The 27,635-nt window shown below is 55.7% G+C and overlaps 7 protein-coding genes across 7 annotated transcripts; 4 read left to right on the forward strand and 3 right to left on the reverse strand.

Moving 5' to 3' along the window:
- Nucleotides 1-101: 101 nt before the first annotated feature.
- CCMA1212_002879 (uncharacterized protein) lies at nucleotides 102-4,468 on the forward strand (the record flags this gene model as incomplete). The annotated part of the gene is made up of 7 exons (XM_073700247.1): nucleotides 102-217; nucleotides 334-599; nucleotides 653-919; nucleotides 979-2,106; nucleotides 2,187-2,258; nucleotides 3,213-3,403; nucleotides 3,478-4,468. Exons 1-7 carry the CDS (start codon nucleotides 115-117, stop codon nucleotides 4,466-4,468), a joined length of 3,018 nt encoding a protein of 1,005 aa, XP_073561610.1. The 5' UTR covers nucleotides 102-114.
- An 869-nt stretch (nucleotides 4,469-5,337) lies between these two features.
- On the reverse strand, nucleotides 5,338-7,808 carry CCMA1212_002880 (uncharacterized protein; the record flags this gene model as incomplete). Its single annotated transcript, XM_073700248.1, has 4 exons — nucleotides 5,338-6,319; nucleotides 6,377-6,617; nucleotides 6,675-6,851; nucleotides 7,805-7,808. The coding sequence occupies 4 exons, from the start codon at nucleotides 7,806-7,808 to the stop codon at nucleotides 5,338-5,340; spliced, it is 1,404 nt and encodes a 467-aa protein (XP_073561284.1).
- Nucleotides 7,809-9,298: 1,490 nt separating this feature from the next.
- On the forward strand, nucleotides 9,299-13,944 carry CCMA1212_002881 (Sister chromatid cohesion protein pds5; the record flags this gene model as incomplete). The annotated part of the gene is made up of 3 exons (XM_073700249.1): nucleotides 9,299-9,757; nucleotides 9,817-13,257; nucleotides 13,324-13,944. The coding sequence occupies 3 exons, from the start codon at nucleotides 9,299-9,301 to the stop codon at nucleotides 13,942-13,944; spliced, it is 4,521 nt and encodes a 1,506-aa protein (XP_073561285.1).
- A 723-nt stretch (nucleotides 13,945-14,667) lies between these two features.
- On the reverse strand, nucleotides 14,668-16,928 carry CCMA1212_002882 (SWI/SNF chromatin-remodeling complex subunit snf5; the record flags this gene model as incomplete). Its single annotated transcript, XM_073700250.1, has 2 exons — nucleotides 14,668-14,994; nucleotides 15,096-16,928. 2 exons carry the CDS (start codon nucleotides 16,926-16,928, stop codon nucleotides 14,668-14,670), a joined length of 2,160 nt encoding a protein of 719 aa, XP_073561040.1.
- A 1,675-nt stretch (nucleotides 16,929-18,603) lies between these two features.
- On the forward strand, nucleotides 18,604-20,253 carry CCMA1212_002883 (Curved DNA-binding protein; the record flags this gene model as incomplete). The annotated part of the gene is made up of 4 exons (XM_073700251.1): nucleotides 18,604-18,625; nucleotides 18,883-19,071; nucleotides 19,152-19,964; nucleotides 20,042-20,253. 4 exons carry the CDS (start codon nucleotides 18,604-18,606, stop codon nucleotides 20,251-20,253), a joined length of 1,236 nt encoding a protein of 411 aa, XP_073561283.1.
- Nucleotides 20,254-21,007: 754 nt separating this feature from the next.
- Nucleotides 21,008-21,436, reverse strand: CCMA1212_002884 (uncharacterized protein; the record flags this gene model as incomplete). The annotated part of the gene is made up of 1 exon (XM_073700252.1): nucleotides 21,008-21,436. One exon carries the CDS (start codon nucleotides 21,434-21,436, stop codon nucleotides 21,008-21,010), a length of 429 nt encoding a protein of 142 aa, XP_073561038.1.
- Nucleotides 21,437-21,951: 515 nt separating this feature from the next.
- CCMA1212_002885 (uncharacterized protein) lies at nucleotides 21,952-26,453 on the forward strand (the record flags this gene model as incomplete). The annotated part of the gene is made up of 6 exons (XM_073700253.1): nucleotides 21,952-23,906; nucleotides 24,358-24,454; nucleotides 24,841-25,169; nucleotides 25,304-25,750; nucleotides 25,811-26,024; nucleotides 26,121-26,453. The coding sequence occupies 6 exons, from the start codon at nucleotides 21,952-21,954 to the stop codon at nucleotides 26,451-26,453; spliced, it is 3,375 nt and encodes a 1,124-aa protein (XP_073561039.1).
- Nucleotides 26,454-27,635: the final 1,182 nt, after the last annotated feature.

Genomic DNA, 27,635 nt, shown 5'->3' on the forward strand with positions numbered 1-27,635 from the left:
CAACAACCGTCCCAGAGCACTTTCTGGCGATACTGCGCCCTTCTCCGCAGCCGCGCAATCCCCCCAGAGCGATATTCGCACGTACAGACGCCTGATTGAAGTTGCGCCGTCATCATGTGGAACGACGAGGACAACAATCCCTATGGGAGCAGCTTCGATCGGCGGGATTCGCAAACCTCATCGTCAGCAATCCCGAGCTCGCCGACGTCCAGAGATTGTAAGTCCATTGCACCTCGTCGCTCGAAGCGGTGCTGGGTCGCCTGCTTGGGGACTGGACCCGTGGCTGGGCGTGACGACAAGAGAAGCAAAACTAATACGGGGTGGGTGCCGTAGATGGGGTGTTTGAGACCTCCCATACCCCTTCAACTGGCAGCGACGATGCTCATTCACCGCGTGCGCCCTTCAGCCATGGTGTCGGGCACGTCGGCGAAGAGGACGTCTTGGCAGAGGACGCGCCTCCACGACAGAAGCCAGGCGGTTACAACAGCCGCATTGAGCAAATCCTTTACGAAAACCCTAACATGCCCATCATGATCACTGATGCGGGCAAGAGCGTGGAAAGCGGAGGGAGATACATTGTGTATACCATCAAGACGGGGGTTTGTCGCGCTCAGCTCCTTTGTATGGACACCCATCTAACCGCAGCGCTTAGGATCTCGAGGTTCGTCGCCGTTACTCTGAATTCGCCTCGCTCAGAGAAGCCTTGACTCGCCTTCATCCAACGCTTGTCATCCCGCCCATTCCAGAGAAGCACACCATGGCCGACTACGCTGCGAATCCCACAAGCGCCAAGCAAGATCAGCAAATCATTGATTTACGAAAGCGCATGTTGATGGTCTTTTTGAACCGCTGCCGTCGAATGGATGCCGTGAGAGAGGACGGAGTCTGGTGGAGGTTTCTCGACCCAAATTCAAGCTGGGTACTGCACCCCTCTGTGAATCAAGGCTTTTGCCTTGGCCGTTACTGACATGATGATAGAGCGAAGTCTTACATGCCCACCCTGTCGCCTCTATACCCAAATCCGTTCTCAAGGCACCTCCGCTGGACCCCGCGAATCCCACCCCTGCGCACAACTTCCTTCCAGTCCCTTCCAGCTCAGCTAAGCTCAAGGCTCCCGGCGCCGGTCAGGACTTGAGCGCCTCCGTTCTTCAGGGTGGTGGTCATGCGATCGAACGCTTCCCGCCAGATGCATCCAAACTCAGCGAGCAGGAACTCGACCCGTATTTCATTTCTTATGAAGCCTCAATCAAGGAGCTAGAACAGCTTCTGACAGGTCCCATGGAGAAGGTCAACCGCCGGACCCTCAGCCATCTGTCATCCCTAGCGGCAGATCTTTGCGAGTTGGGATCAAGATACAATGCATTTGCCCTGTCGGAGCAAGCCCCCTCCTTGGGACCGGCCATCGAGCGGATAGGCCAAGCCGCCGATGCGTCATACATTGCAACTGAAGAGCTATCAGGCACTCTAGGGGCAAGTTTTGCGGAGCCAATGAGGGAAAATGCTCAATTTGCAGGAGTTGTCAGGAGCGTCTTGCGGTATAGAGTGCTCAAGCGCGTGCAACAGGACATGACAACCGAGGAGCTGAACAAGAAGCGAGCCTTGTTGGACCAGCTGGAGCGCAGTGAAGCGGAAGCGAGACGCATCGAACAGTATCTCTCAAACAGCCAACAGATTTCACCTCCGCCAAAACGATCAGCCAGCGTTCGGGAGCCCCCCACGCAACACCGCCGCGATGGAAGTCAAGAAGACACCGAATCGATAGATTCAGATTTTCCACCCACCCACGGCGACTTCCCGACAGTGGCCCCCTCTGCCAGCCAAGGTCTTCCTGAGAGAAGCACCGGCATAACGCACAGAAAGATGCCCAGTACAAACTCTATAACGAACAAGATCTTTGGGCCAATTCGCCACGCGGTTCAGGGAGTTGTCGACGTGGATCCTGAGCGAACCCGCCGAGACACAATCGGGAAGACGCGTGAATCTATTATCCAATTGGAGCAAGCACAAGTGGTCTCTGAAAAGGACGTCAAGGAGGCCAGCGCAAGCGTGCTCGAAGATTTGAAACGGTTCCAGAAAGATAAGGAGGATGATTTGCGGAGATACATGGTAAGTAAAAAGCCCTGCCCACCCCGCAGCAGATTACCGCTGCCCTCTCTACGAATTGACGACACTGACTTTCTTCACAGTTGGCGTATGCCAGGAGCCAGATTGAATGGGCGCGCAAGAGCAAGCAGCAGTGGGAAGAAGCTAGGGCAGAGGTCGACAAAATCGATGAGAACTAAGTAGCCTGTTGTTCGAGACGAGTGCTTCTGATAAAAATGTCTTCAATACTGGGCAAAGCCAAGAAGCTGGACCTGACATGTGAACTGCCGCCGTCGTTTCATTGCCTAGTTCTCGGTGCCTGAGCAACTTTTTTTTTTTTTTTTTTTTTTTTTTTTTTTTTTTTTTTTTTTTTTTTTTTTTTTTTTTTTTTGTACTGTGCTAATGTACGCTGAAATAATACAAGGGTCACTTAACGAGATGCGTGTAGTTAGATAGCACGAACCCTGCTGTTCAATATAGAGGTTTTGCCATGCACCAGGATTTCTGTGCCGGCTTCTTCCAATTCGCCGATACCCTACACCAAGGCAGGTCAAAGTAACAAGGTGCAACATACGGCATCTGCTGCTCATTCGTCACTGTTGTTGTCACTTGTCAATTTACCCTCGCCAAATGGATGGTGGCGCAATGATGCCTTACGCCAGTTTCCATGGTGGAGAGTTTGATCGATCAACGAATGGTATACTAAGGTATGATATTGGGACGCCTTAAAAGGTCGTTTGTTTGGCTTCGGCCTCGTTATAGTGCTGGCTTAATTTAGCACATACTAGTTGGAGGAGGATCTGCCTTTTCCGCTATCGATAAGGCAAGCAGGTGCGAGACCCGTTTTACAGCAGATGCTAGGCTTCCCGCTACTATTTGAGCGCAACATCTACAACTTGTGTTTACGCGAAGCTCAATGCTCTCGAGGTGTCTGGCTTCAGATGCGCCAGGGCTGTGTGAACTCGAGGCCATCCCTTTCTATTCTTAATGACTACTTACTGTGACGGCAGTTCAATTTCTTATTTCTACTCCTTTGACAGTATCGCTTCTACAGCAGCGAATTCGTCGCTTGACGCGCCGTTGAAGGGGGGGTTGGGAAGGCAAGCAGCCAGCGCGGACAGGCAGGCAAGCGAGCCATGGAGCCCAAACCAGATGGGCCGATCGAGTCAATCGACGAGCCTGGCATCAAAGCCGAAGGCCCTCTGATACACACAATGCGCAGAGAGGTCGCCGATCTGCTGGGCAGGCAGCAGACCAGCTTCCCCGGTGCTCAGCCCGTCAGTTTCGCCAGACAGCATCTGGACGAATTGACCAAGCAAGAGTATGGCAGACACCAAATCACATGCTCGACGCTCGTGGGAAGCGTATATCTGCTAACGCGTGCCTGTTTATCAGTTACTACGTCTGCGAAAAGTCCGACGGCATTCGCTATCTCCTCTACCTGACCGAAGACGAGAACCAGGGGGAAGCGCACTACTTGATTGACCGCAAAAACGATTACTGGTACATTACCAATAAGAGCTTACACTTCCCCCGCGAGAACGATGTCAGCGCCTTCCACACGGCAACACTGGTCGATGGCGAACTGGTCTGGGATAGTCTGCCCAATGGAGAAAAGGAAGCCCGGTTTCTCGTCTTTGACTGCTTAGTGATGGATGGAAACAAGCTCATGGACCGGTCCCTCGACAAGCGGCTGGCTTACTTCAAGGAGCGTCTTTACTTGCCGTATAAGAAACTGTTCAAGGATTTCCCCGACGAAAAGCAGTATCAGCCTTTCATTGTCGAGATGAAGCCTTTCCAACTCGGCTACGGTATCGAGATGATGTTCAAACAGATACTTCCTAGTCTGAAGCATGGCAATGACGGCCTCATCTTTACGTGCCGAAACACGCCTTATAAGCACGGCACCGACCCTCACATTCTCAAGTGGAAGCCCCCGGAAGAAAATACCATCGACCTACGGCTCAGGCTTACGTTCCCAACTGTCGAGCCCGACGAATGGGAGCGCAAAGAGGGCATCACCGAGCCTTTTGTGGACTACGATAGCGTGCCGAAAGCAGAACTATATGTCTACAAGGGTGACGGCCCCGAAAAGTACGAGCGCTTCGATGACCTCTACATCACCGAAGAGGAATGGGAAATTTTGAAAGGGCTGAATGACCCTTTGAATGACCGCATAGTAGAGTGCAACCAGGACGACCAGAGGAGATGGCGGCTTCTCCGCTTCAGAGACGACAAACACGAGGCAAACCACAAAAGCACCGTTGTCAGCGTCCTGGAAAGCATCAAGGATCGCGTCTCGGTCAAGGACCTCTATGATGCCGCTGGCCCCATTCGAGATGCCTGGAAGGCGAGGCAAGCACGGGAGATGCGTGCGCAACGATAGAGACGAGCTCCTCCAGCTCGAACCTCCGGCGTGCCTAATCTGACGATCGATCACTCCTCGGCTCCCCCCTCGGATGAGAGGAAGTCGACAGGAGAGAGAAGGGAGCCCCCGAAAGAACCATGGGTAGACCCCGCAAAAAGGATGGAGGCCGCTAGATATGTCAAGGTTGGAGGCCAGAGCAAGTAATCCAAGGGAGCAAACTCGAGGAAGGGGGCATGGCAGGGGCCGAGCAAGACTGGCCAAGGCTCAAAGGAGAGGACGGAGCACAACTCACTCAAGCCGCAAACTAGATGTCACTAATGGCTGAGGCAGGGTAAGATGGGGAATAATGGCGTCATTGGAGCAAGCTTTTCTGGCGGGAGACGCAGGCGTTTGGACACTTTGCCTTTTTTTTTTTGTTCCGGTGGAGGTCGAAGAAGCATTGCTTCTCAGCCCCTTGTCCTCAGGGCTTGGGTTCCTTGATTCTCATATAGTTTACTGAGTAATGAGCTGCAAACATGCACTTAGTTACCGACAGAATTATACGATTCTCTACGAGTGAATGTGTTACAGTGACTTGAATTGTCATTCCTAACTGCGTTATACGGACCCCTTATCCGAGCCGAAAGTGAGAATTAAACAAAGCATCCATTGCTATCGTGTTTGGCCAGCCGACCATATTTCATCAATTTGCCTGGAAAGGCTCACTCCTGGGGGGCATCCCCTGTACCTAGAAAAAGAAAGAGACCCCGAATTGAAAGAAGGAAAAAATGACCGAAGAAATCAGCTACATCGATCCCTTCCATGCATGGAACCACCTCCCCATTCATGGAACCATGTCCAAAGATTTTACATTGCGAGATGGAAAAATCTCCCTGCCACCCAAGCCCTTAGAGCATGGCCATGACAGCCGCAACCGCGACGAAGAAGCCGGCAAGGACGCGGCTTCGGGCCCCCTGGCCCAAGTTGGTGCTGCCGGAGACAACAACGGGAATGGAGGGCATAGCGGTGCTGCTCGCGGTGCCGACGGGGACGCTGCTCGCGGCGGTGCCGTTGTAGCTCGAGAAGGCGGGCGTCATGAAGACGGTGGTCGTGGTCGTCGCCGGCCGGACGGTTGTCGCCGTGACGGTCCTGATGAGGGTGCTCTGGCCAAAGGTCTCGGCGCCCGCCTTGGAGCTGTCGAAGGTGGTGGTAGAGGTTGTGCTCAGGGTGGGCACGACGTAAGGGGGGGTGATGGTGACGATGATGGGGGAGGGGGCTGTGCCGATGGTGGTGACTGTCGTCTTGAGGGTGGACACGGCGGTGACTGTCACGAGGTCTGTGGCGGGAGAGCCGGCTGCCGGGGGGCTCCAGAGGTCGGAGATGACGACTGTGACGAGCGAGGTGGCAGGTCCTCGCGGCAGGGAGTAGCTGGTCTGGATGGCGGTGATGGTCGAGGGGTTGCCGGAGACGGTGGCGTCGGGGAGGCCGCTGGTGAGGGAGATGTCTGTCAGGACGTTGGTTACGGTGGCCGGGTTTCCGGAGACGGTCACCTCGGGGAGGCCGGTCACGGAGACGTCGACGTTGGTGATGGTGGATGGGTTCCCAGAGACGGTGGCGTCGGGGAGACCGCTGGTGTAGGAGACGTCCGTGTTGACGTTTGTGACTGTCGATGCGCCGGCGGTCACGGTCACGTCGCCGAGGACGGAGCTGGATGCCCAGGGGCTGGGGGCTGGCTGGACGGTGACGGTGACGGTGACGGTGGTGTCGATGGCTGAGCAGATGGGAGCCTCTGAAGTGAGGACCGAGGTGGTCATTGTCAGGGTCTCGGTCACGATGGAGGGCGTGGAGGGAGTGATGATGCTGTAGATGGTTGAGGTGGCCGTCTGAGTGCTGCATAAGACTGTTAGTAGGCTTTCTTCCTCCAGAGGGATGACGGTTTGTACTTACGAGATTGGGATGCTGGTAACAGAAACCGCAGGGTAAGAAACAGAATCCTGAGTCACGACAGCGAGAGAACCATCGTCAAGGACCAAGGTGATGACCTGGGCAGAAGCAGCGGACATGGCGGACTCGGTCTCGTTGCAGTCGGCAGCGCGACGCTCAAGCTTGTGGTCAACCACCACAGGGACGGCATCACCAGAGGCGACGGTAACTGCTCCCTGGGTCTGGTACAGTCTCTCCAGGCCGGCTAATTTTGTGGTCAGAATTATCTAGCTTTCAGGCTTGAGGACGGGGAGAAACTTACTGCAGTGAGCGGCCAAGAGGGTGATGGCGAGTAGGGCAGCCAGAACACAGATGGTCATGCCGGCGCCCGTCATGGCCTTGAAGTCGAAGAGATACTCTTTGATCTTCTGAGCGACGCTCATCTTCTTCTGAGGCACGACGCCGCTCTCAGTGTCTTTGATGTCCTTCATGTTGGCCACTGTCGAGAGGAGAAAATGTCAGTTTTCTTCTTTCGCCTTACGGAGTGGCGACGAGGGGCTGAAGTGAGGCGACTCACTTGGAAACCAATCTTTGCGAGGTGAACTGGGCAGAGAAATGACGGGACTAGAAATATGGTCGTCAGAGAGGGACTGCTGAGAGAAAGGTCGGGCGATGGAATTTGCGGGAAGAGTTTGTCGGGAAGAGGAGCTTGAACGTGATACACGCGTGACGATGGTACCAACGGGACGGAAAGGTAGGAGTTTTTTTGTGCTGTTTCTTACCGATCTAGGAGCTGAAACGCTTCGAGGAATTTGAAGTGAGTGAAGAGTATTCGAGTCGAACCGGGAAATAGATAAAGAGAGAGACTGGAGCTGGATGCGGTTGTGGGAGGAAGAAAACGAACGAGCGAGTGTGTCGAGTGAAGGAAAGGAGAAGAAGAAGGATAGTGGGAACGTGCGAGCCGTACGGTTTGTTTATTTCGCAACGGCAGTGAATCACGGGGCAAACAATTGGCTGAAGAAGAACGAGCCGCGCGTTTCTCGGATTTGGAGGTTTGGGGGGTTCATCCTGACAGCTGGTGAATGGGGTTTTGGGAGGCTGGCTGCCGGACCGGCAAGTTGGTGAGTGAGTAGCAGCTTATCTGCATGGGCATCAAAGCGGTGGTAAGCAGTTGAATGACCATTCTGGATCACGAAGAGTATCAATCTGACTGAGATAGTGCATCAACAGTCTCATGATGTGCAGGTAGAGGAGCGTAAAGGGGCACGCCGGCGAGATCGCAGCGATGATCTACTCCGTGCTTTCGTTCAGCAGGTGAGCAGAGATTGCCTGGGGGTCGGGATCTGAAGATTTGCATTATGTTTGTAGTGCCAGCTTTACGAGGAGAGAGATACTATAGTGAAGGAGGATATATCTCCGTTACCCATGATCCAATCGCCTGTAAATAGGTACGCATGTCTGTGAGTAGAAGATTAAGGGGATGCAAGTTTTGCCACTGTTGTCCTAGATGGATAGCAAGCATTTGCTTGGATGCCCGAGCCGGACCTCTGACAGTCAATGAGAATCAGGACTCCTCGTACAACAGCTTCTGTCAGAGCTCGGGAGGACAGGGATGGAACTCCGGCCTTGTGTGAATGAGGAAGCGTGAAACAAACATTGCTGGCGAGACCTGGTGAGTGCAAGAGCCCCAACAGGTTGCCAACGAGGTGGACTGCAGCGAAGTACTAGCTCTTGCGAGACAAGATTCATGTGTTCACGTCATTGTAGGGTACGATCCCATGGACAACTGCATCTCAGCCGGTGATACTTGGCGGTTTGCTGCTGCTCTGGTTTCAAGTACGGATCAGACTCGACGGTGATACTTTGTTGGCGTTGCTGATATTGTAGACGATCATTCTTCAAAGCAAGTCGAGGTCGGTGTGTCTACTAGCATGGTCACAGAAGCTTCGTCATCAATATGCATAGAAGTGCTGGCAATTATCTCTTGGAGATCGCCAAAGCTAGGAGACGTCTATCCTGGCCCTATCGCCAAGTGACATTCAGAGGGTGCACGTGAAGGGGGATTGCGCTTCCCAAATGCTGACGGTCGCGGTACTCTTCAGAGTTCAACGCTGAATGACCTCGATACTGGCAAGCTTCATCGATTTCTTGGGCATCATGCTCCCCAGCGTCAATGTTTGCAGTGCAGAGTAGCGAAAAATAGGGGGCTTTCGAATGCTCTGCCCAACGTCTACCTACTAACCTCACGTTCACTACACAAATGCCCAGTTTATTCTGTCATCATTGCGCTCAAAGCTCTTATGAGAATCAGTTAAACGAAGGAAAAAAAGAAAAAAGAAGAAAAAAAATAGGCCGGCGTCGTGAAACGAGTACCAAGTTAATGCTACCTACTCTACTGCCAGCGACCGAATGCCAAAACATTGAGCATGAAGAAACGCAACGTTTGGAGCATGGTGCAGAAAGGGGTACCTGCAGTCTGTATGCGCATGCCACGTAATCGCAGGTATCCGGCCTTATCGCACAGCTCAAGCTGACGCGGGGCCACTCCGGATCATCTCTCATCGCGTCGCGTAACTTTAAGCACTGAAGCTCCCCTCTAAACTTGCAGTTGTTGCTCCAGACCATCGCCATCTTGTGCACCAGCCTCCTCACGCCAATTCCAGGCTGCGGAAAGGGAGAAAATTGAACAAAAAGGGAAGAGTCAATCACGCCTGAATACCTAGTCAACTCTGCCGAGATCGGTCGTCGAGACTTGAGAGCTCAGCAGCTGCTCTTCCCGCTCTTCCTCTCGCCAACCCAAACAAACGTGCGATGCTGTGACCCGCGCGCAGCAAAGACGAAGCACTTCGCGACCAGCCAACCAAGCGAACTCCGGGATAGTTTGTTCGCCGCCTCGCAACAGCAACGCATCGCCATCGTTATCGCCGTCTCTGTGGCCCCGCAAACATGCCTCGGCAGTCCACGAGGAGACGGTCGGCGCCCGCGCCGGCAGACGAGAGGTCTCACGCGGCGGACCTCGAGGACGAAAATTCGGAGGCTGGAGCTGAGATGGAATCGGAACCCGAGGCCGAACCCGAGGCGGAGGCGGAGGCGCAACAAGCCCAGGGCGAATACGAAGGAGACCTCCGAAGTCTGCGGTTCAACGAGGAGCTGTCATGGCGGCCTGCGAAGCCCATCCCCAGCGCCACGCTGCTGGCCCGTCTCGAGAGGCTGTCCAAGGAGCTGGCAGACTTTGAGCAGGGCGAGGTCGACTTGAGCTCGCTCAGGGGCGTCGCCGACAAGCTGGCGCATCGCAACCTGCTGCAGCACAAGGACCGAGGCGTCAAGGCCTACACGGCCTGCTGTTTGGTGGATATCCTGCGGCTGTTTGTGCCAGACGCACCGTTCACGGATGATCAGCTCAAGGTGGGCCAATCCAGCCTCGAAGCTCTCCTCCGTCTTGCTTGCTAACTGGTCCTGTGTAGATGATGTTTGGGCTGTTTATCAAGGACATTCTCCCCAGCCTGCAGGACCCCACCAACCCCTACAACAGCCAGCACAAATACGTTCTCATGTCTCTGACCGATGTCAAGAGCATTCTACTATTGACAGAAATCCACGGAGCCGACGACCTGCTGCTACGCCTGTTCAATTCCACCTTTGACGGAGTCTCTGCAAACGCCAAGGCACCGGCCGAGGAGCAGGTCGCAAAGGATGTCGAGATCCACCTGACGGAGATGCTGATCCAGCTGATCGATGAATCTCCTGGCAGCGTCCCGGCGAGTGTCATCGACGCCATCATCAGTCAGTTCTTGCGAGCTGCCCCCCCTGGCGGCGGCCGAAGTAAGGAGCAGAACGGCAAGCAATCGACACTTCTCCTCAAGACAGAGCCGCCAGCTTATGTCATGGCCAAGGCCATTTGCAATGGGTGCGCAGACAAAATGGCCCGCTACGTGAGCCAGTATTTCAGCGACGTGATTCTCAATGCCTCTGGATTCGCGACTGCAGGAAATGGCGCCCGTCATGGGGACGATTCGGATGAGGAAGATGCCCATGCGGGACCTTCAGAGGCCGACCTCAAGAGCCTTGGCCAGGCTCATCTTCTCATTCGAGAACTCTGGCGAGCGGCGCCTGCTGTGCTGCAGAATGTGATACCACAGCTCGACGCCGAATTATCTGCAGACAACGTTCACTTGCGGCTCATAGCTACAGAGACGATTGGCGACATGATCTCTGGTATTGGAGCTGCTGGCCCTCCGCCGCCTCCTGTTCTCGACCCCGCCGCATACCCTCCGATCAAGCTGATGGACGATACTCCGCCAGTCGCAGCCGAAGCCAACGTTCTCACCAAGCCATATTCTCCGCAGTCGTTTGCGCAGTCACACGCAGCGACGTATCGCAATTTCGTGGGTAGGAAAAATGACAAGACGGGCACTATCCGCACGGCCTGGGTAACTGCTATTGGCTACATTCTCTCTACTTCTGCCGGTGGCATTGGACTGAGCACACAAGAGGAGAGCGAGCTGGTGAGGGCTTTGGTCGACAAGCTGAACGACAGCGAAGAAAAGGTCCGGTTAGCAGCCGTCAAGGCCATCGAGCTGTTTGACTTCCGAGACATCATCCTCAAGCTTGGCATCCTCGGCGGTGTCGAAAAGGAGGGCTCAGTTTTCGCCAGTCTGGCAGACAGATGTCGAGACAGGAAACCAGCCGTGCGTGTCGAGGCAATGGTGCTGCTCGGCAAGTTGTGGGCTGTGGGCGCTGGAGAAATTGCGGATGGTCAGGAAGCTGTTACTGCTTGTCTCGCGGGCGTTCCGTCACGCATTATTAATGCCTTTTACGCCAACGATCCTGACCTCAACGTCCTCCTCGATCGCGTCATGTTCGAATGTCTGATACCCCTGAAATACCCCCTCATGAAGGGCAAGGGAGCCAAGACTGCGGCTGCGTCCTCGCAAGGCAAGGCTGCGGTTGGCCAGGCGGACCAGGATAAGATTCGAGCCGAGAGAATTCTGCTGATGCTCAAGTCCCTCGACAACGCGGCGCAAAAGGCCTTCTTCGCCATGCAGGCGCGCCAGCCTCAGTTTGCCAAGGGCCTGGAGATCTTCATCCAGCAATGCGAGGCCTACAATGGCGGCGTCATTGAGGCGAACGAGGAGAAGGTCAAGGCCGGCCTCGCCAAAACCATGCAGTGGTTCGGTGCCTACTTTCCCGACCCCTTAAAGGTTCGCGCCGACTTGCAGAAATTCGTCAAGCTCAACGAACGTCGCTGCTACCAGCTCATCAAATATGCGATCGAGTCTGAAAGCGACTTCAAGACTGTCAGGCGCGCCATTGCAGAGCTCATCACGAAGATCTCGGCAACCTCCGCCGCCAGCTCCCTGGATACCCTGATTCCCCTGCTATATCGATCAAGCTGTCTCATGTTCAACCGAAGCCACTTGGCAACGATCATGGACTACTCCAAGAGCGACAAGAACGGTTTCGCCGCCGTGGCACATCAGGTGCTCAACGACATATCTCAGCGGAACCCCGACATCTTCAAGGCCCACGCCGAGGAACTGCGGAAAGAGCTCATCCAGAAAGCACCAACCGAGTCCACTAAATCTCACGATGCCGGCGTTGTCGATATTCTCAAGGCCTATTCATCTTATGCCAAGAGATATCCCGAAGACATCAACCTGGACAGGAGTTTCACGCAGACGCTCATCAATTACGCTCTCTACGGCGTACCCATCAAGACACCAAAGTACGCTGTCAACATTCTTCTGGCGAAGAACGATGATAAGAGTAAGGTGACGGCCACGAATCTATTGCGCAAGGTCATGGCGAACTTCAAGTACGAAGCACCTCATCTCCTCAATAAGCTGGCCACCATAAGTCAGCTCGAGCGCTTGGCGCCGACCGTTACCGTGGATTCGGACCAGGCAATCAACGACATGACTATCAAGCAGATTCTGCGTGAAGTACGAACCGAGGCCACAGAGAAGGATCCGTCCTGGGTGGATGACGCCGACATGGATGAAGAGATCCAAGCAAAGTGCCTCTCTATCCGGATCCTCGTCAACCAAGCTCTGGCTACTTCGGCAGATGCTGATGCCGAGGAACGGGTCAAGCCCATTTTCAAACTTCTCAAAACCTTGGTCGTCTCGGAAGGCGAGTTTTCCAAGGTCAAAGATACGCCCAAACATCACAAGAAGCGGTTGAGGCTGATGGCTGGTCTCATGATTCTGAAACTCTGCGCAGTGAAGAAGTACGACGACCAATTTGACCATGCAAGTTTCAACAAGCTGGCCGAGCTTGTTCAAGACACCGAGCTCCAGGTGCGCCGTCGGTTCATGGACAAGCTGCAGAACTACCTCACTCGGGGCAAACTGCGCGCGCGTTTCCTCACCATCCTCTTCCTCGCCGCATTTGAGCCTTTCCCAGATGTGAAGAACCGCGTGGAAACGTGGCTGCGGTCACGTTCCCGGTACTATGCAGAAAACGGGCAGCAGATCATGGAGGCTCTCATGGGAAGACTCATCCCATTGCTGGCCCACCATCCAGACTACACCTCCGACCCAGCCGACTTGGTTGATTTTGCAAACTACTTCCTTTTCTATCTTGGCGCAGTCGCGACAGAGCAAAACATATCCTTGATTTACAAGTACGCCGAGAGAGTTAAGCAAACACGTGATGGTGTCGACCCGGAGAAGAGCGAGAACCTCTACGTGCTGAGCGATCTCGCGCAGACCTTGGTTCGGAAGTACCAAGAGAGGAAGAACTGGAGCTTCCAGGCTTGGCCTGGCAAGGTTGGTCTGCCTACAGGCCTGTATACTGCTCTTCCGTCCAGCGAAGTCGCCCAACACATTGCAAAGAAACAGTTTATTCCGGATGAACTGGACGAAAAGTTGGATGACTTGATTCGGGCGATGGACCGAAAGAAGGTATGACTTGTGGCACGCCCTGCACATTGACCTATTGTCGAATGATCTGCTAACCCACATCCATAGAAGCGAAAGTCGCTCCATGAAACGGCAGACCATCCAGCAAAGAGATCAAAAACCCAGCTGAAAACGGTCATCCGCGAGAAGCCAGGTCCCAAAGCCAAATCAGCCAAGGCTCCCGGCAAGAAAGCCACAAGGCCCAAGGCGGCCCCCAAGGCCAAGAAAGCAGCACCCTCTGTGCCCGAGGGCGAACGGCGCCGCAGTGGCCGCGCCCACGCTATTTCGACGTATACGGAGCGCGGGGACGAGGAGGATGAGGAAGAAATGCTGGAGGGGGTGGCGGAATGGGAGTATGGCGACGATGACGAGGACGACGAGGAGGCGTCTGAGCAAGAAGAAAGCGGCAACGAGGACGAGGACGACGGTGGCTCTGAGGCGGACAAGGCCGAGTCCGAGGCCGAAGCAGACGAGGCTGGCCAAGAGGACGAGGAGGATTCGGAACCGGAGCCGGCACCCAGGACCAACGGGAGGAAGTCAGCCGCCGCCGCCGCCTCCAAAGGCAAGGGGAAGGCTGCCCCAGCCGTCAAGGCCAGCGTGTTGGCGAAGACGAAGCGACCGGCGCGCGGCACTCGAGGACGGCCTTCCAAGGATGCGTCGGACATGGACGTGGATGACGACGACGAGTGATGTGTGTGTGTGTATGTTAGGGAAAAGGCTTTCTTTTTTTTTTTTTGCTTGGAGACGAAATTCGTTTGATACTGTTGGGCCTTTTTTTTCCGGTTCGACTGATTTGTTGTTCCATCGATTCCACTGTTATGTTGATTTACTGATGAACTCTTACTTCCTCGCTGCTTGTCTGTCTTGTTTTTTTCAAAAGAAAATTGTTCATATTTGGCCCTTGTTGCATCTTTCGTCGCGCTGTGCCGTCACATTGTCTCATGTTTCCGTCTTTTACATCCGCTCATCTCTCTCTCTCTCTCTCTCTTTGTTTGACACATGATGACTAGCGAGCACCCGGGAAAAGGGCCCTTGTTTCGATGCCTCAGTATGGTAGGACGTCCTCTGGAGAAGGAAAACGAAAACGGCAGGGCGTCTTCTGGATGATCTGATGTGATTTATCAACTAATCTCGAATTATCTCTTCTTTTATATCGATCTTCTAGTCGTCTTGTGTCACATGATGGCAGTGACGGCTGAAGTGAGAAGCAGCATGAAGAACGCTCTGTCTGTCTCCTTTCTTTCACACTATGTATCTGCCAATTTTACCAAAGCAGTTTTTCGCCATGTATTCTGTCCGAGCGTATCATAAAGCGCCGCTATTCAAGATGACCGCCTCAAATGCTTCCCTACCCCATCCATTAAGCCCTTTCAGCTCTTCACCTTCAACTTCCCTTGCATACGTTTTCCCTGGTCATGACGTTGATGCAGAGCCACCACCCCCTTGCGCTGCTAACCTCTGTCTGACCTTCTCACGGTGCCCCGAAAACTTCAGATGAGCCTCGAACTTCTGCGCCGTCATGTCCGGGCCGGGAGTGTACAGCTTCGTCGTGCAGTCCAGGCAGCGGATGCGCGGCAGCCAAGCGTATTTGACGCCCTCCGGCATGGGCTGCGTTTGCACGGGCAGTTCCGTGACGGGGTCGAGGTGTGAGTATTTCATTATGGCTTCAAACCTGTCGCCGTTGGGATACTTTTCCTCGAGCTCCTTGAGGGATTGCACGAGCCACTCGGGTGGAGGAGGCTATGGGGAAAAAAAAAAGGAGGGAAGGTAAGTAAGTGTGAGCCTTGTAACGGGTGTTTTCCCTGTCATGGAGGAGCAGATTTAGCTTTTGGGGAACTTACTGCTGGAGGAGGGGATTGGCCAGGGATGAGCGGAGGCGCAGGCAGACGGCCAATCTGCCCAGGAGGAACAGCTCCGGTCGGCTGAGATGCAGAGCCCGATTGGGTCGGGGTCGGGACGGGCGTCGCCGACTTTGTCTTTGGAGGAGCTGTAAAGGTTGGAGTTCGTATATTGGTTGTTGAAGAGGGAGTATCTGGCGGAAGGGAGGCAGCAGCCAGATCCCGGTAGTCGCCTTTCATGATGCGCTTCAGCTTGTCCCTGCTGACTTTGAGCGTCACTAACAGCTCCGGACGGTCTTCTGGTTCTTCGTCGCGGAAGGGACGGCGAGATGTCCTGGTCTCGTGATGGTGGCCCCCTGTGTCTGGCGTCTCTGACCGGCCCAGGCTCGTTATCTTCAACGTGGCAGCGGTGGCGGCTCCGCGCATGCCCCTTGTGCGAGCCGTACCGGCAGGAATATTTGAGGGTGCTGGCGATTCGGGCGCAGAGTCTTCGCTCTCCTCCGACTCGGATATCTCACCATCACGAGCCGTCCGCTTCCTAGGAGGACCCGCCACCTTCTTGAATAGCCTGCTTTCCTCGATGCTTGCCGCAGCTCCTGGGAGCACCGACGATACGATGAGCGTGCGGATGGTGCGCTGCCGTTCCTTGAGGTCAGGGAGCTGTGGACCTCCCCTCCTGTTGATGGATCTCTTCTGCCGCCGCTGGTCTCGGGAGAATACCGTCTCGTTTCTCTCTAGGTCGGCTTCGCTCATCTCGTACAGGTAGGGCGCATATTCTTTAGCCTGTTGCTGCGGGCGGAAGACGGTGGGCAATGGCGTCTGTAGGAAAGCAGACACCAGGTCCGAATCCTCGACCGGCCTTCCATCGAAGGGGTGGCCAATGCTGTAGAGGCTCTTTGTGAAGAGCTGTGACTGCTCGCGGATGCAGTGGGCAATGGCCGTGGTAAACTCCCCAGACAGGGAGAGATCTCGCGTCATGCGGGCAGCAAACTCCTCGGGGGAGTTGTTCGGGTTGTTGATTTCCCATTCGAACTGGTCCACCAAGGTGTGCTGTCCGATTGTGATGTTGAGCTTGACGAGGATGCGCATCTCGTCGTTCTTGTAGGCCGAATAGGGGAGCTCTGGGTCTAGTGCGTCTTCTTCCGAATAGGCGAAGGGGTAAAAGTCGTTGAGCTGCTCCCGCATCTGCTGAACGACCTGCTCGTATACGGGCTGAGAGGCCGGGGGCTTCAGGCCCATGTCCTCGACCAGCTGAGCGGCAAACAGCTCGACGGCCAGCAGACGCTCGTGCAGGTTCCAGGTAAAGGTGTCGCGCAGCTTGATCCTGTCCCACTCGACGTCCAGCCTCAGGGGCACCAGGTCCTCGTGCTGCTCGGCCTGCTTCAGCATGTCCTTCCGGCTGTATTTGAGGGGAGGCGTGGTGCGGTGGCCGGGGCGAGGCTTCTGCGACGGATACACGACTCTCGAGGGCCCGTGGTTCTCTGTGTACCCGTTGGCGTAGCCGTTGTAGCCCTCGCCGTACAGCCGGCTGGGTGGGAACCACTGCTGATACTGGGTGCGGACGGAGCGGTACTCGTTGATCATCTCGCGCATCTCGTGCGACGACTTCATGGTCTGGTTCAGCTGCTGGCTGAGGGCGGACGCGGCGATGGCGTCGCGCATCGTGTAGCGCTCGACCATGAGCCGGTCAAAGGACTCCTTGGTGCGCACGGGAATGTCCGCGGGCGCGGGCGCGGATCCGGAGGCGGCGTCTTTGGCATCGTCGGAGCCCGAGGCCGACGTCGTCGATCCTGGGCCGGTGGCCGGAGCCGGCATTGATGGCTGGACCGCGGCCATTGTCGGGATCGTGATGGCGATCTTGTCGCGAGCGCGGGCGCCGCCGAGTCGCAGCGGTGCGACGGGGTGGGATTGCTGTTATATCGTTATCGATACGGACGGCAGCAGCAGTGGCAATAGCAGTATCGTGAGATGACTGATAGCAGCAGCTGGCTTCGACTCGGTTCGACCCGGACAGAGTGTCGCTGCTCGGCAAGAGGCGGTTGCGAGCTGGTGTTTGGGTGGTTTGAGGACAAGATTCTAATCGCAGCAGCGCGAATGGCGATAATTGGTGCCAGGTGGGAACAACTACCTATCCGGGCCTAGCGGCTGCTGCCGGGCGCGCTAGCACAGGAACCGAGTAGGGCGACCATGCTTACGTAATTCACCGCCCAATCGTGGGCGCGGATGGTCAGATTGCTTACTCATACACTTCGACAACAACCAAAAGTTTGGGTCGAGATTTCAGCACGAGTCGAGACGGCCAATTGCTCGTTCACGCTTCGTTGCAGGACGGATGACGAGCTGAGAATGATTCGTCCCAGACTTTAACCGCTGACGCAATTGTCCAGGAGAGAGCAAAGCGTATTGCCTATGACTGCTGAACGAGGTCTTCGGATCAAGTCATACATGAGCTGTATGAGGTCATGTAGGGAGGTTCCCACGCCCGTTTTCCCTCGTACTTCAGACATAAAATTAACGTCAATGCTACCTTAAAGACGATTGTATCCAGAAGCTCAATCTCAAAGCATGACAGTGACTTGCTCGGCGTAATCACTCGTAGTATTAGAGGCAGCATGAGACATGCAGACTCCGAGTCTTTGGATACCCTGGAACATCCCGAGACGAAATTGCCATTGAAGGGGTCTTGCGTTGCTAAGCCAGCCAATTCAGTAAGAAGCAAGGAGTCAAAACACCTGACGAAGAGTCAAGATTAAACAGCCTGCGTTCGTATTCGTAGCAACTCGCCATTAGCAACGGATCCGCGATTCTCTCAAGCCTGTGACGTGCATGTTATGCCCTAACAGCATGTGCTGCGAGGATGATGTAACCATTTCCCTCAACCTTGGCATCATCTCTATGACCACCTCGTATATCGATTGTCCGCCCCATTGCACCGCGTGTTGCCCGTAACTCATGAGTAAAGACCTCCAAAGACGTCCAGCAGAGAGTACCTCTTCGGATTCCGGGTCCAAGAATTCGGCCATGTCCGTCCTGGGCCCAGATCGAATGCTCTTGTTTGCTTGCGGCTCTGCTCAATCCGGCGTTGTTAGCAGGTACCATTTATTCTTCGGCTGAAGCAGTGGAGGAGCCACTACGTGTAGCAACCCACTCCGGCACCTCGGCCGCCCAATCGTGAAGCTCGCGGTCCGGCAGAAGACGCTGGCCCAGAGCCTGCAGCCTAGGCTTGCCTGTATCATAGCGCCCCTGCAGGCATGTGCCCGCCTGGAGCAGTGCGTATGACTGCACTGGCATGCAAAAATGGCCCCCCCGAAGAGCCCACCTGCGCCCCCCGTCAATGACCGACTGCTGCGGATAAACCCCTCCAAGCCCCCGTTCCGGTAACCTTGCGCACACCACAGCTTTTGCTTGTTTTTTTGCGACAGCGCCCCCCAACCCGAAGCTTTGCTCCGACAACTGCACGCCTGAGAAAATACCCAAAGAAATCGCCCGTGAGCTTCACCAATTGCCCACCATGTCGGAGACCAAGGAAATCGGTACGTGCTTTTGCGATTCCTCACCCTTCCTCTGCGTGACGTGACGTGTAGCAGCAAAAGCAGCTTCGAAGCTCTCCCTCCCCTCTTGTTTACCTACCTATTTTGCATGCCTCTTCGGTACCCCGCCAAAGCCACACAGCACAGCAAGCTCTCCCCTCTCGCCCAATAGCCGTCACAACAGCAGGCCGCACACGACCACCGTCTCCAGCGCACGTCATGGCCGAACACTCACGAGCAGGGCTAATGGCTGCCTACAGACTACACCCTCAACAACCCCGATACTCTCACCAAGTACAAGACCGCCGCCCAGATCTCGGAGAAGGTCCTGGCTGCCGTGTCTGACCTCTGCGTGCCTGGTGCCAAGATTGTCGACATCTGCCAGCAGGGCGACAAGCTGATCGAGGAGGAGCTCGCCAAGGTCTACCGCGGAAAGAAGATCACCAAAGGTTAGCTCACGAGCAACAACAGGTCCAGTGTGCACTTTGATGGCTAACGACGACGCCTTGCGCCAAAAATAAAAAAAAAGGCTTCTCCCACCCGACCACCGTCTCCCCCTCTTCCTATGTGACCCCCTACACCCCCCTCACGACCGATGAGAGCGAGGCCTCGATCGAGATCAAGGAGGGAGAACCCATCAAGATTCAGCTCGGAGCTCAGATTGACGGATTCGGTTCCATTGTCTGCAACACCATTGTCGCTACCGAGAAGGACAAGGCTGCCGAGCCGATCACCGGACGCACCGCTGACCTGATCCTCGCCAACCACTACGTCAACGAGGTCCTCCTGCGACTCATGGTACCTCCTGGGCTCCTTGCTCAGGGTACCGACGAAGAGAAGGCCAAGGCTGCTGCGCAAAAGGCCCCTACCCAGTCCAAGATCACCAGCCTGTTGGAGAAGGTCTGCGATGCCTACGAGTGCAAGCTGGTCGAGAGCACCACATCTTGGCTGTTTGGCCGCAACGAAATCGAGGGCGCCAAGAAGATTGTTCTGGCGCCCGCCGAGGGCACCAAGGGCGAGGGTGTCCCCGAGGTTGGCGAGGTCTGGGGTGTCGAGACGGGCGTCAGCCTGGGCTCCGGAAAGGTCAAGACCTTGGACCAGCGCGCTACTCTGCACCGCCGAACCAACCAGACCTACCAGCTGAAGCGTCCCACCTCCCGCAAGATCCTCTCCGAGGTGCAGAAGAAGTTCGGCACCTTCCCCTTCAGCTTGAGACAGCTCGAGGACGAGCGTGATGCCAAGTCTGGCGTTGTCGAGTGCGTCCGAAACAACGTCTTCCGCCAGTACGAGCTTGTCGGCGACAAGGACAACGCCCCGGTCGCCAGACTCCTCACCACCCTGGGTAAGTCTCATCTCCGTCGAAGGGAAACAATGCAGTTTGTTTGCTAGTGCAGCTGAGCTAACACGAGAGCGCGACAGCCATCACCAAGAACGGCATCACCAAGCTGGGCGCCGCCCCTGAGCTTGACCTCAGCAAGTTCCAGACTGACAAGAAGATCACCGACGAGGAGATTCTCAAGATCCTCGAGCAGCCCCTGGCCAGGAATACCGGAAAGAAGAAGAGCAAGAGCAAGAAGAAGACGGCCAAGGCTGACGGCGCTGCCGAGGAGGGAGCCGATGCTGAGGAGTAAGGCTTTCGAAAAGACTTTGATCCGCGCAAAGGGCCGCGTTTGCTGCGGAGATGGCTGCCCAGGACTAGGATAAAGCCTTTATACTATTTAGGCAGAAAATCCACCCGACGAAACAAAAGAGTCAAGAAGAAAAAGATTATATTGGCTTTGCAGTTTGCGAAAGCCAAGAAACGAGATTTTCTGCTAAACAGTCTGTCTAGGTGATAGGGGGGTGGGCTACGATAAAGGCTCGTGAAACTGAGGTAGTCAAGCGAGGCGGTATATAAAGCATCAAACATCAAAACACAAATCCGTTTCGAGGCAAACTCCAGGTCTCACAGATCCGGTCCGTGCACGTGTACATACAAGGGAGCGGGAGATGCGACAGAATGATGTCAACAGTGGTTGCGATGATAAGGCAACGATGGTGGTGATGACTTCTCTTCTTACATGTTTCTTTCATCCAACAGAGAGGAAAGGGGGAAGCGAGAGGATATACCGTGAAGGGGGTGAAAAGAAGCCGAAAGGAGAAATTGCAGATGGAACGACGCAAGCATCGCGGAGTGCGTCTTTCTCCCGTTGATCCGCCTCGATGCGAAGTGAGATAACCTGGCATAGCCGCTCCTCCATGGGACCAGACGAGGTGGGAAGGGAAGGCTCCCAACGACAACACAGGCAAGCATGGCTATTTCCGACTCGTCCCTTACAATGGCTGCCATGCAGAGACACAGCGGCCGAGGACTGCGGCAGCGGCAGCTCAAGCAGGGGGGGTGAATCAGTCGCAATAAGAGCTTACACGTAGCAGATTGTTCTCATGTACGAAGTAACTAATGCAGGTATGCCCATACCCATGCCCAGACCCGTGACTCGAGGCCGTGGACGAGTGACTCGGGTTCGGCCATTTTTGACGATGAATGGGGTGGTTGAAGGAAACGGGAGGGGTTCGAGAGATGGGGAGTAGGAAGAACAGCGGCGAAAATGAGAGAGATGGACTTCCGTGAGAGAAGAACCGAGAAGATGACGGAGGAAAAGTAACGTAGGCAGAGAGATGCTTAGTAGTAGTAGGGAGACCGGAGGGAGGCGTGCCGGCAGCTGCCAGAACGTGAGAGGCGACGTGCAAGAAAAAAAGAAAAAAAGGAGGGCCGTGCAAGCGTCGAAAGGCAGCTGGGAGGGTTGCGCAGCCAAGAAGACGAAACCTCTGCATCATTAGAAATCCATATAAATTCCATCCTCGAGCCCAGATATTTTTTTTTCCCCCTCCAGCTGCCAACAAACCCTAAGGCCGGAGCTCTGAATCGGTGGTGGGAAGGTGTTGAACCTTGGACGTGCCACTGGGTCGCCCCCCTTGTCCAAGAGCCTGGCCGCCTCCTCCGAAACTCATCCAGAACCTGCAACCCACAGCCATCTTCCCTTCATCCCCAAGCCACGCAAAAAGCGCGTCGAGAGCGCCCAAAAAATCATCAGCAGCGTGCCTCGACGGCGGATGCTATTGCTGCAGAGAGAAGTACATATTTTCCCTCCCGCGGCTGCAGGCGCTGTTACGCCTCTTTGGTCGCCTCTCTCTCCCACCCCCTGTCTGAAGCCTCGCCGAAATCCAGTGGCTGACCCGGTTCCCTTTTTTTTCTCTCTCGCCTCGCAGGACACTCTCGAGAGCAGCGTTGCCCGTCCCGCGGCCAGGACTGGGGGCAACCAGCAACTCGACTCGCCAGGCCCATCGCCATGATTTCCTCCAACACGAGGGCGTCGCGGTCGCGCTTCTCGAGCCCCTCGCGGCCGCTCGAGGCCAAGGCATCTGCCGGCAATGAATCCAAGACGTTTATGCAGCGGTGGCTGGAGCCGTCGGTCCAGAGCAAGGCCAGCTTCGAGGAGGCGGGACTGATGCGCTACGGCGTGCTGGAGACCATGGCGCCGCTGGGGACGCTGCCCAAGGCCAAGAAGAACGGCGACGGAGGGCCAGGCCATCATCAGTCGGTGCGCAAGATCATCCTCCGGCCGTCGGGGACGTCACACGCCGCAGCCCATCACGACGACCAGCCCGCGCAGCCCAAGGCTCGCCCCAGCAGGGCGCCATCGCCCCCCGCGCCCTCGACACCGCCTCCTCCCGCGTCAGCACCGTCGCATCGGAGGGCACAGGCCGCCAGAGACGCCGAGGACGACGACTACGACCCCAAGGGAGCCTCGCGTCGACGTCCCTCGCGGCGCGTGTCGCTGCCTGCCAAGCAGCACCAGCAGCAACAGCAGCAGCAGCAGCAGAACCCGCAAGCGAAGAACGTGGAGGAACCCAAGAGCACTACGGTCGTCATCACCACTACCGGTACGCCAAAGGCCAAGCAGGCTTCTGGGCCAAAACGGGCGCACCCCCGCGAGCCAGAGGACAAGGAGTTTGCCGACCTGGTCGTCGAGGCGGCCGTGGACGAGGCCCTCATGCACTTTCGCTATCCTACGGCCTGGGCTCTCAGGACGCTCTACGATGAACGGTGCGGCGACGCGGACTTTGTCGCCATGGTGGAGGACGTCTTCAAGCAGAGGGCTGACGCCGAGACCAGGGATGAATTTGCCCGGCTGATTGAAGTGAAGAAGCGCGAGGGCAAGAAGGACGACTCTGGCTGCTACTACTTCGTGCCCCCTTCCACCAACAGTAGGTTCCCTCCGCACACGCCCATGGCCGCTCCCTACGCCAACCTCCTGCACCGTCACGCCGACGACGAAAAGGGCGAGGGGCGCGCGGCCAAGAGGAGCAAAACGTCGCACGCCGGCGAGACGCCTCGCTGCAAGAAGATGGCCAACGGCACCCGCACGCCATCGCGCAGGCGTCACCGGCGGGACTCGGGCTCTAGCGAGTCATCCCTGTCGTCAGCAGTGAGCCTCTCGTCGCCGGAAGCCAGCGTCCACAGCCTGAGCCCGAGCCTCCAGCACGGCGCTGCCAAGGCTGCTGCAAAGGGCGGCAAAGCTGGCAAGTCGGGCAAAGCTGCTGCTGCGCCTGGCGGTGGTGGTGCCACGGTCGCTGACACTGTGATTGCTGCTGCGTCGACTACTACGGGGGACCGGTCCCAGTCGTCCCATGATGCGCCAAAATCTCGGCCAATCACCAGCACGCGCCGCAAATCTCTCGCCTCCGACAAGCAGCCCGTGTCCAACTCGTCGGAGCCAACCTCTCCCACACTCCCGAGCCGCACCCACGCATCCGCGACCGAGGCCAGCATGCCTGGCAGGGTCACCGGCGCCGAGCTGCCGCTCTCCAACCCGCCCAGCAAAGGCAAGCCGAGCCCCAAGGACGGCGGCAGCGCTGCCGGGGCCTCGATGCCCGCTGGCGACGACGACCTGTTCTGGGCGAGGCGTCGCGAGGCTCAAAAGGTCACCAACGGCTACGTCGCCCGCGAGAGCTCCATCCGCAACGGCGACGACGATGAGCGCGACGAGGTGACTCCTGCAAGGCGGACCAGGAGGACGCGCACCTCCCTGGCGGCGGCTCCCATCAGCACGCGGGCCACGCGCTCGGCGAGCAAACGGCCAGGCAGCCACGCCAACAATGATGATGTCGACGTCGCCGCCTCCTCGCCATTGGCCTTTTCATTCAACGAGGGGGGCAGTTCTACTGTGGGATCGCGAGCTGTGACGCCGACGAATCTGCGGCCGGCCAAGAAGCCGCGGACAGGCCTTCGCATCAAGTTGTCGTGAGTTTTCACTCTTTTACTTGCTCTGTCTCTTCCCCCTTCCCCTATGCTTTCCTTACCCTTCAGTTGCTGCCCAACCGTTTGTCAACCATCTACGTTTCGTCCAAAGGAGACGATGCCACCATTTCATGCACGCTCAGACGATACATTTCTCTGCCCTCGAGAGATGAAGAATTTTCGCCTCCACAAAAAGCCCATCGAAATATCTCGGCGTGGTGATTTGGGCCTCCTTTGAGGGATGTGCATCGCTTGTGTGCCTTTGCGCTTGAGAAAACATCCTTTCTGCTTGGTGATGAAAATCAATTTCAATCACTCTTCTCCAGCCCCTACGCGTCACATCCAGAGATCATCTCCCACCTTACTCACCACCATTCCCCCCCTTGAGACGAGACTCAAACAAACCGTTTCACCTTGACAAATTGCACTTGCTAATCTATTTTTCTCATCATAGACCGATGAAAAAGAAGGGCGGAACCGCTGCCGGTGTTCCTCGCTCAACTGGGGAGGCCCAGTCAGTAACGGTGAGCAATGGCGCACCAAGAGACCAGGTATGTGGCCATCGAATTTCATCTTACTCCTTGGGGGGGAATATCATCAAGCTCCCTGTATCCGAATCGACATTTCGAACCGCAAAAGTCGACTTCGAACTGGAGAAATCCGCGGCCTCAGGGATGCAAGCGCTCTCTGGCAGCCTCCGTTTCTCACGCACACAATTTTTTTTCGCACTGTCATCCGCTGGCCCTGAAATCGGGGCAAAGGCCGCACTGGATGGAGTTATTGTTTCTGGGGGCCACGACATGGGGCAAGGATCTCCAACCACGCACATTTTAGTGGATGCGGTCCTTGATCCGCCCATGCCGCCGCTGCCTGGGAGATGATGCAACGTGTAATACGACGAGGGGAGGAGCTGTGCTAACAAGGGTGGGCATCCTAGGGATCCGATAACGATGAGTACTGCTCTGCGTGTGGTAATACAGGAGACGTCGTCTGCTGCGATGGCTGCCCGCGCTCGTTCCACTTCGAGTGCGTGGACATGGTCCAGTCGGACCATCTGCCCGACGAGTGGTATTGCAACGAATGCCTTGTCCGGCGCTTCCCCTCTCGGGTGCCCGTCTATAAGGGTGCGTTCGCGAGCGCCCTCAATGCCTTGGAGAAGAGCATCCCTCGCGCCTTTAGCCTGCCCAAGAAGCTCCAGACTCGCTTCGAGGGTGTCAAGGCTGGTGCCGATGGAGACTACGAAGAGGTGACGACGGTGAAAGCAAAGTAAGCATTTCAATGTCCCCTGGCCATTCCACTTAGCCACTTGGCTTTGCTTGTTCTCGGATTGTCCCAGAGAGATCAACCAGGTTCTTCTTCCCATTGCATACGTGGCTGACCAACCTTCTTTCTCTCTACAGGAAGCGCTCTGGCTACGATGAGCTGCCGGACTTCTTCAAGCAGCGCGAAGACGGCGAGGCGGTGCTGTGTCACGCCTGTCAGAAGGCGGCCACGGAGATTCGAGCCATTATCCCTTGCAGCGCCTGTCCGTTGCATTGGCACATTGACTGCCTTGATCCACCCCTGGCCATGCCCCCGGTCTTGAAGACCTGGCGATGTCCAGCCCACGTCGACGACGTGCTGGGAGAGGTGCCTCCTCTGGCGCCAGCGCATCGCTTCCGCAAGCTCAAAGGCGGTCAAGTCATTACACCAGCCTTCAGTCGCGGCCTCAAGAACAATGGTCACATCGAACTCGATTGGGCCGACGAGCCCGAGGAGACGGACAAGTCGGGCTGGCGTGACCCTGACTCTTTTGGCAGGACATACAGGCTACAGGCCAAGGGAGTCATTCTTGACTTCATCGAGCAGTAAGTACACGGCGGCTTTCCATCTGTTTATTGATCTTGATCCGCTGACCGCCCTTGAAGGCTGCGCCATCGTGGTGCTGGATATGGCCCGCGTCAGGACGAACCGCGGTGGTTGTCATATGCAGGTCCACCCCCATCTGCATGCGATGCAGACCGTCCTCTTGTCGGTTCCGCTTATGACCGCAGGGTGAATGAGATGCAAGCGTCCCTGACCCTGTTGGGCCTCAAGCAGAGCCGGTCCGAGAACATTGACCAGCTCACGGCTGCTCTTCTGGTAAGCTCCGCCGTTCAGACAATGGACTATCCATTCTCTCGTCTCCCCCTTGCCCTTCTTTACCCGTACACTTTTATTGACGTGTCTACCTACCAGTCTGCTGCCGACGACAACGTCCTGGCTCTCATGGCAAAGGGCGATGCGGACAACATCGCCTCTGGCAACCTGGTTCAGAATGACAGAATGAGTCTCCGTGCTATGCTCGCGCAAATGGACGCTATGGGTGACCGGATTCGCCACCTGCTCGGCGACGAGGCCCCGCCAACAGCCTCCATGCCCAAGGCCGCCGATGCGGGCTCACCAACCATTACCGATACTTCCGGCGTGGACACGTTTCTCCCAGAGAAGACGGAACCCTCTGCCCCCGTTACCGAGCCCACTCCCCCTTCGACCGTGGATCACGGGGAGGGCACCATGGAACTTGATTGATCAAATCATTAGCACTTGCTATCTCGACCCTTTCCCCACAGAAAGGCCTTGATTGGCTTGGAAGTGGGCGACGAACCGGTATTGCCGGCCTCGAATAGACTGTTTACGAGCGCCTGGCTGCGATGAGATGAGCGCCTTTGTCTTGCTCGTTACTTCTCGCGCCATAGAAGACCTGGATTTTCCGTCCGGCTTAACAGACAACAAGCATTGATGCAGATGGTTCTCATGCCGCAGGATTCTACACTTGCGCGTTTTTCTACACGACATCTGACTTTATCGTTTTTGCCTCTCCCTTTCTGCGAAGAAAAACAAACATGAATTCAGGAGTTGGGGAGGTCCATTTGACAGTTTGCAAAATATCATGACCCGTCCTCTTTTTCTTGCCTTTCTCACGCCTACGTCAATGTGCGGCTTGGTTCTGGTTTGATTTTGATCTCTGCTTTTACTGTTTCGTGTTCGGTTCCCCTTTTTTCGCTTTCAACATTTTCTTCTTTTTCTTTTTCTATACGCGAGGTTCGAGCATCTTGTGCGTGAGGCGGAAGGGGGATAGGGGAAACTGGAAACGAAAGATTGCGACCTCGTTCATCGGCAGCACTGGGGGATGGGGACACTTTTTTTTTTTTTTTCCCCGCTCTCATTGTCATTGTCTTTTGCGGTACCAGCCTTTTGGCTGGTTGTTCACGCAGAGATGACCTGATGAGAGCGAATCGTTTAGGGGGAAAGTGTTTGTGTCTTGAGCCCTGAGCAGAGAGATTAGTTTGAAGGAGGGAACAAGAAAGGAAGGAGAATATCGCCCGAAGAAAAGTATGACAGTCTGCTGAGTGAGGGCGAATGAAAGTGACTCAAAGAGACAAGACAGAGAGAGAGAGAGAGAGAGAGAGAGAGAGGTTGCAGACTTTTAGTAATAATGCATTATGCAGCTGTATCATAGCCTAAAATGTGCCGCGTGCCAATTCTGGTGATGTGGGCGAGAGGGAATGATTTGGTGGCATTCGTTGACTGCTGAGCTTCCCATGAAATCGTGCATCGTAAACACATTAGGTGGAACTTGTACCCCCTTTGATTTTTTTCGTTGAACTCTTCATGCTTGCTGTCGATTTTGATATACTAGTGACTTTTTTTATATGGAGACAAAGGCTTGGGACGCTGCGTTACGAGAGAAACCACTTTTTTTTTTTTTTT

The sequence above is a fragment of the Trichoderma ghanense genome (genome assembly GCF_004382785.1).
Source record: "Trichoderma ghanense strain CCMA-1212 chromosome Unknown scaffold_2, whole genome shotgun sequence".
Taxonomy (NCBI): Eukaryota; Fungi; Ascomycota; class Sordariomycetes; order Hypocreales; family Hypocreaceae; genus Trichoderma; species Trichoderma ghanense.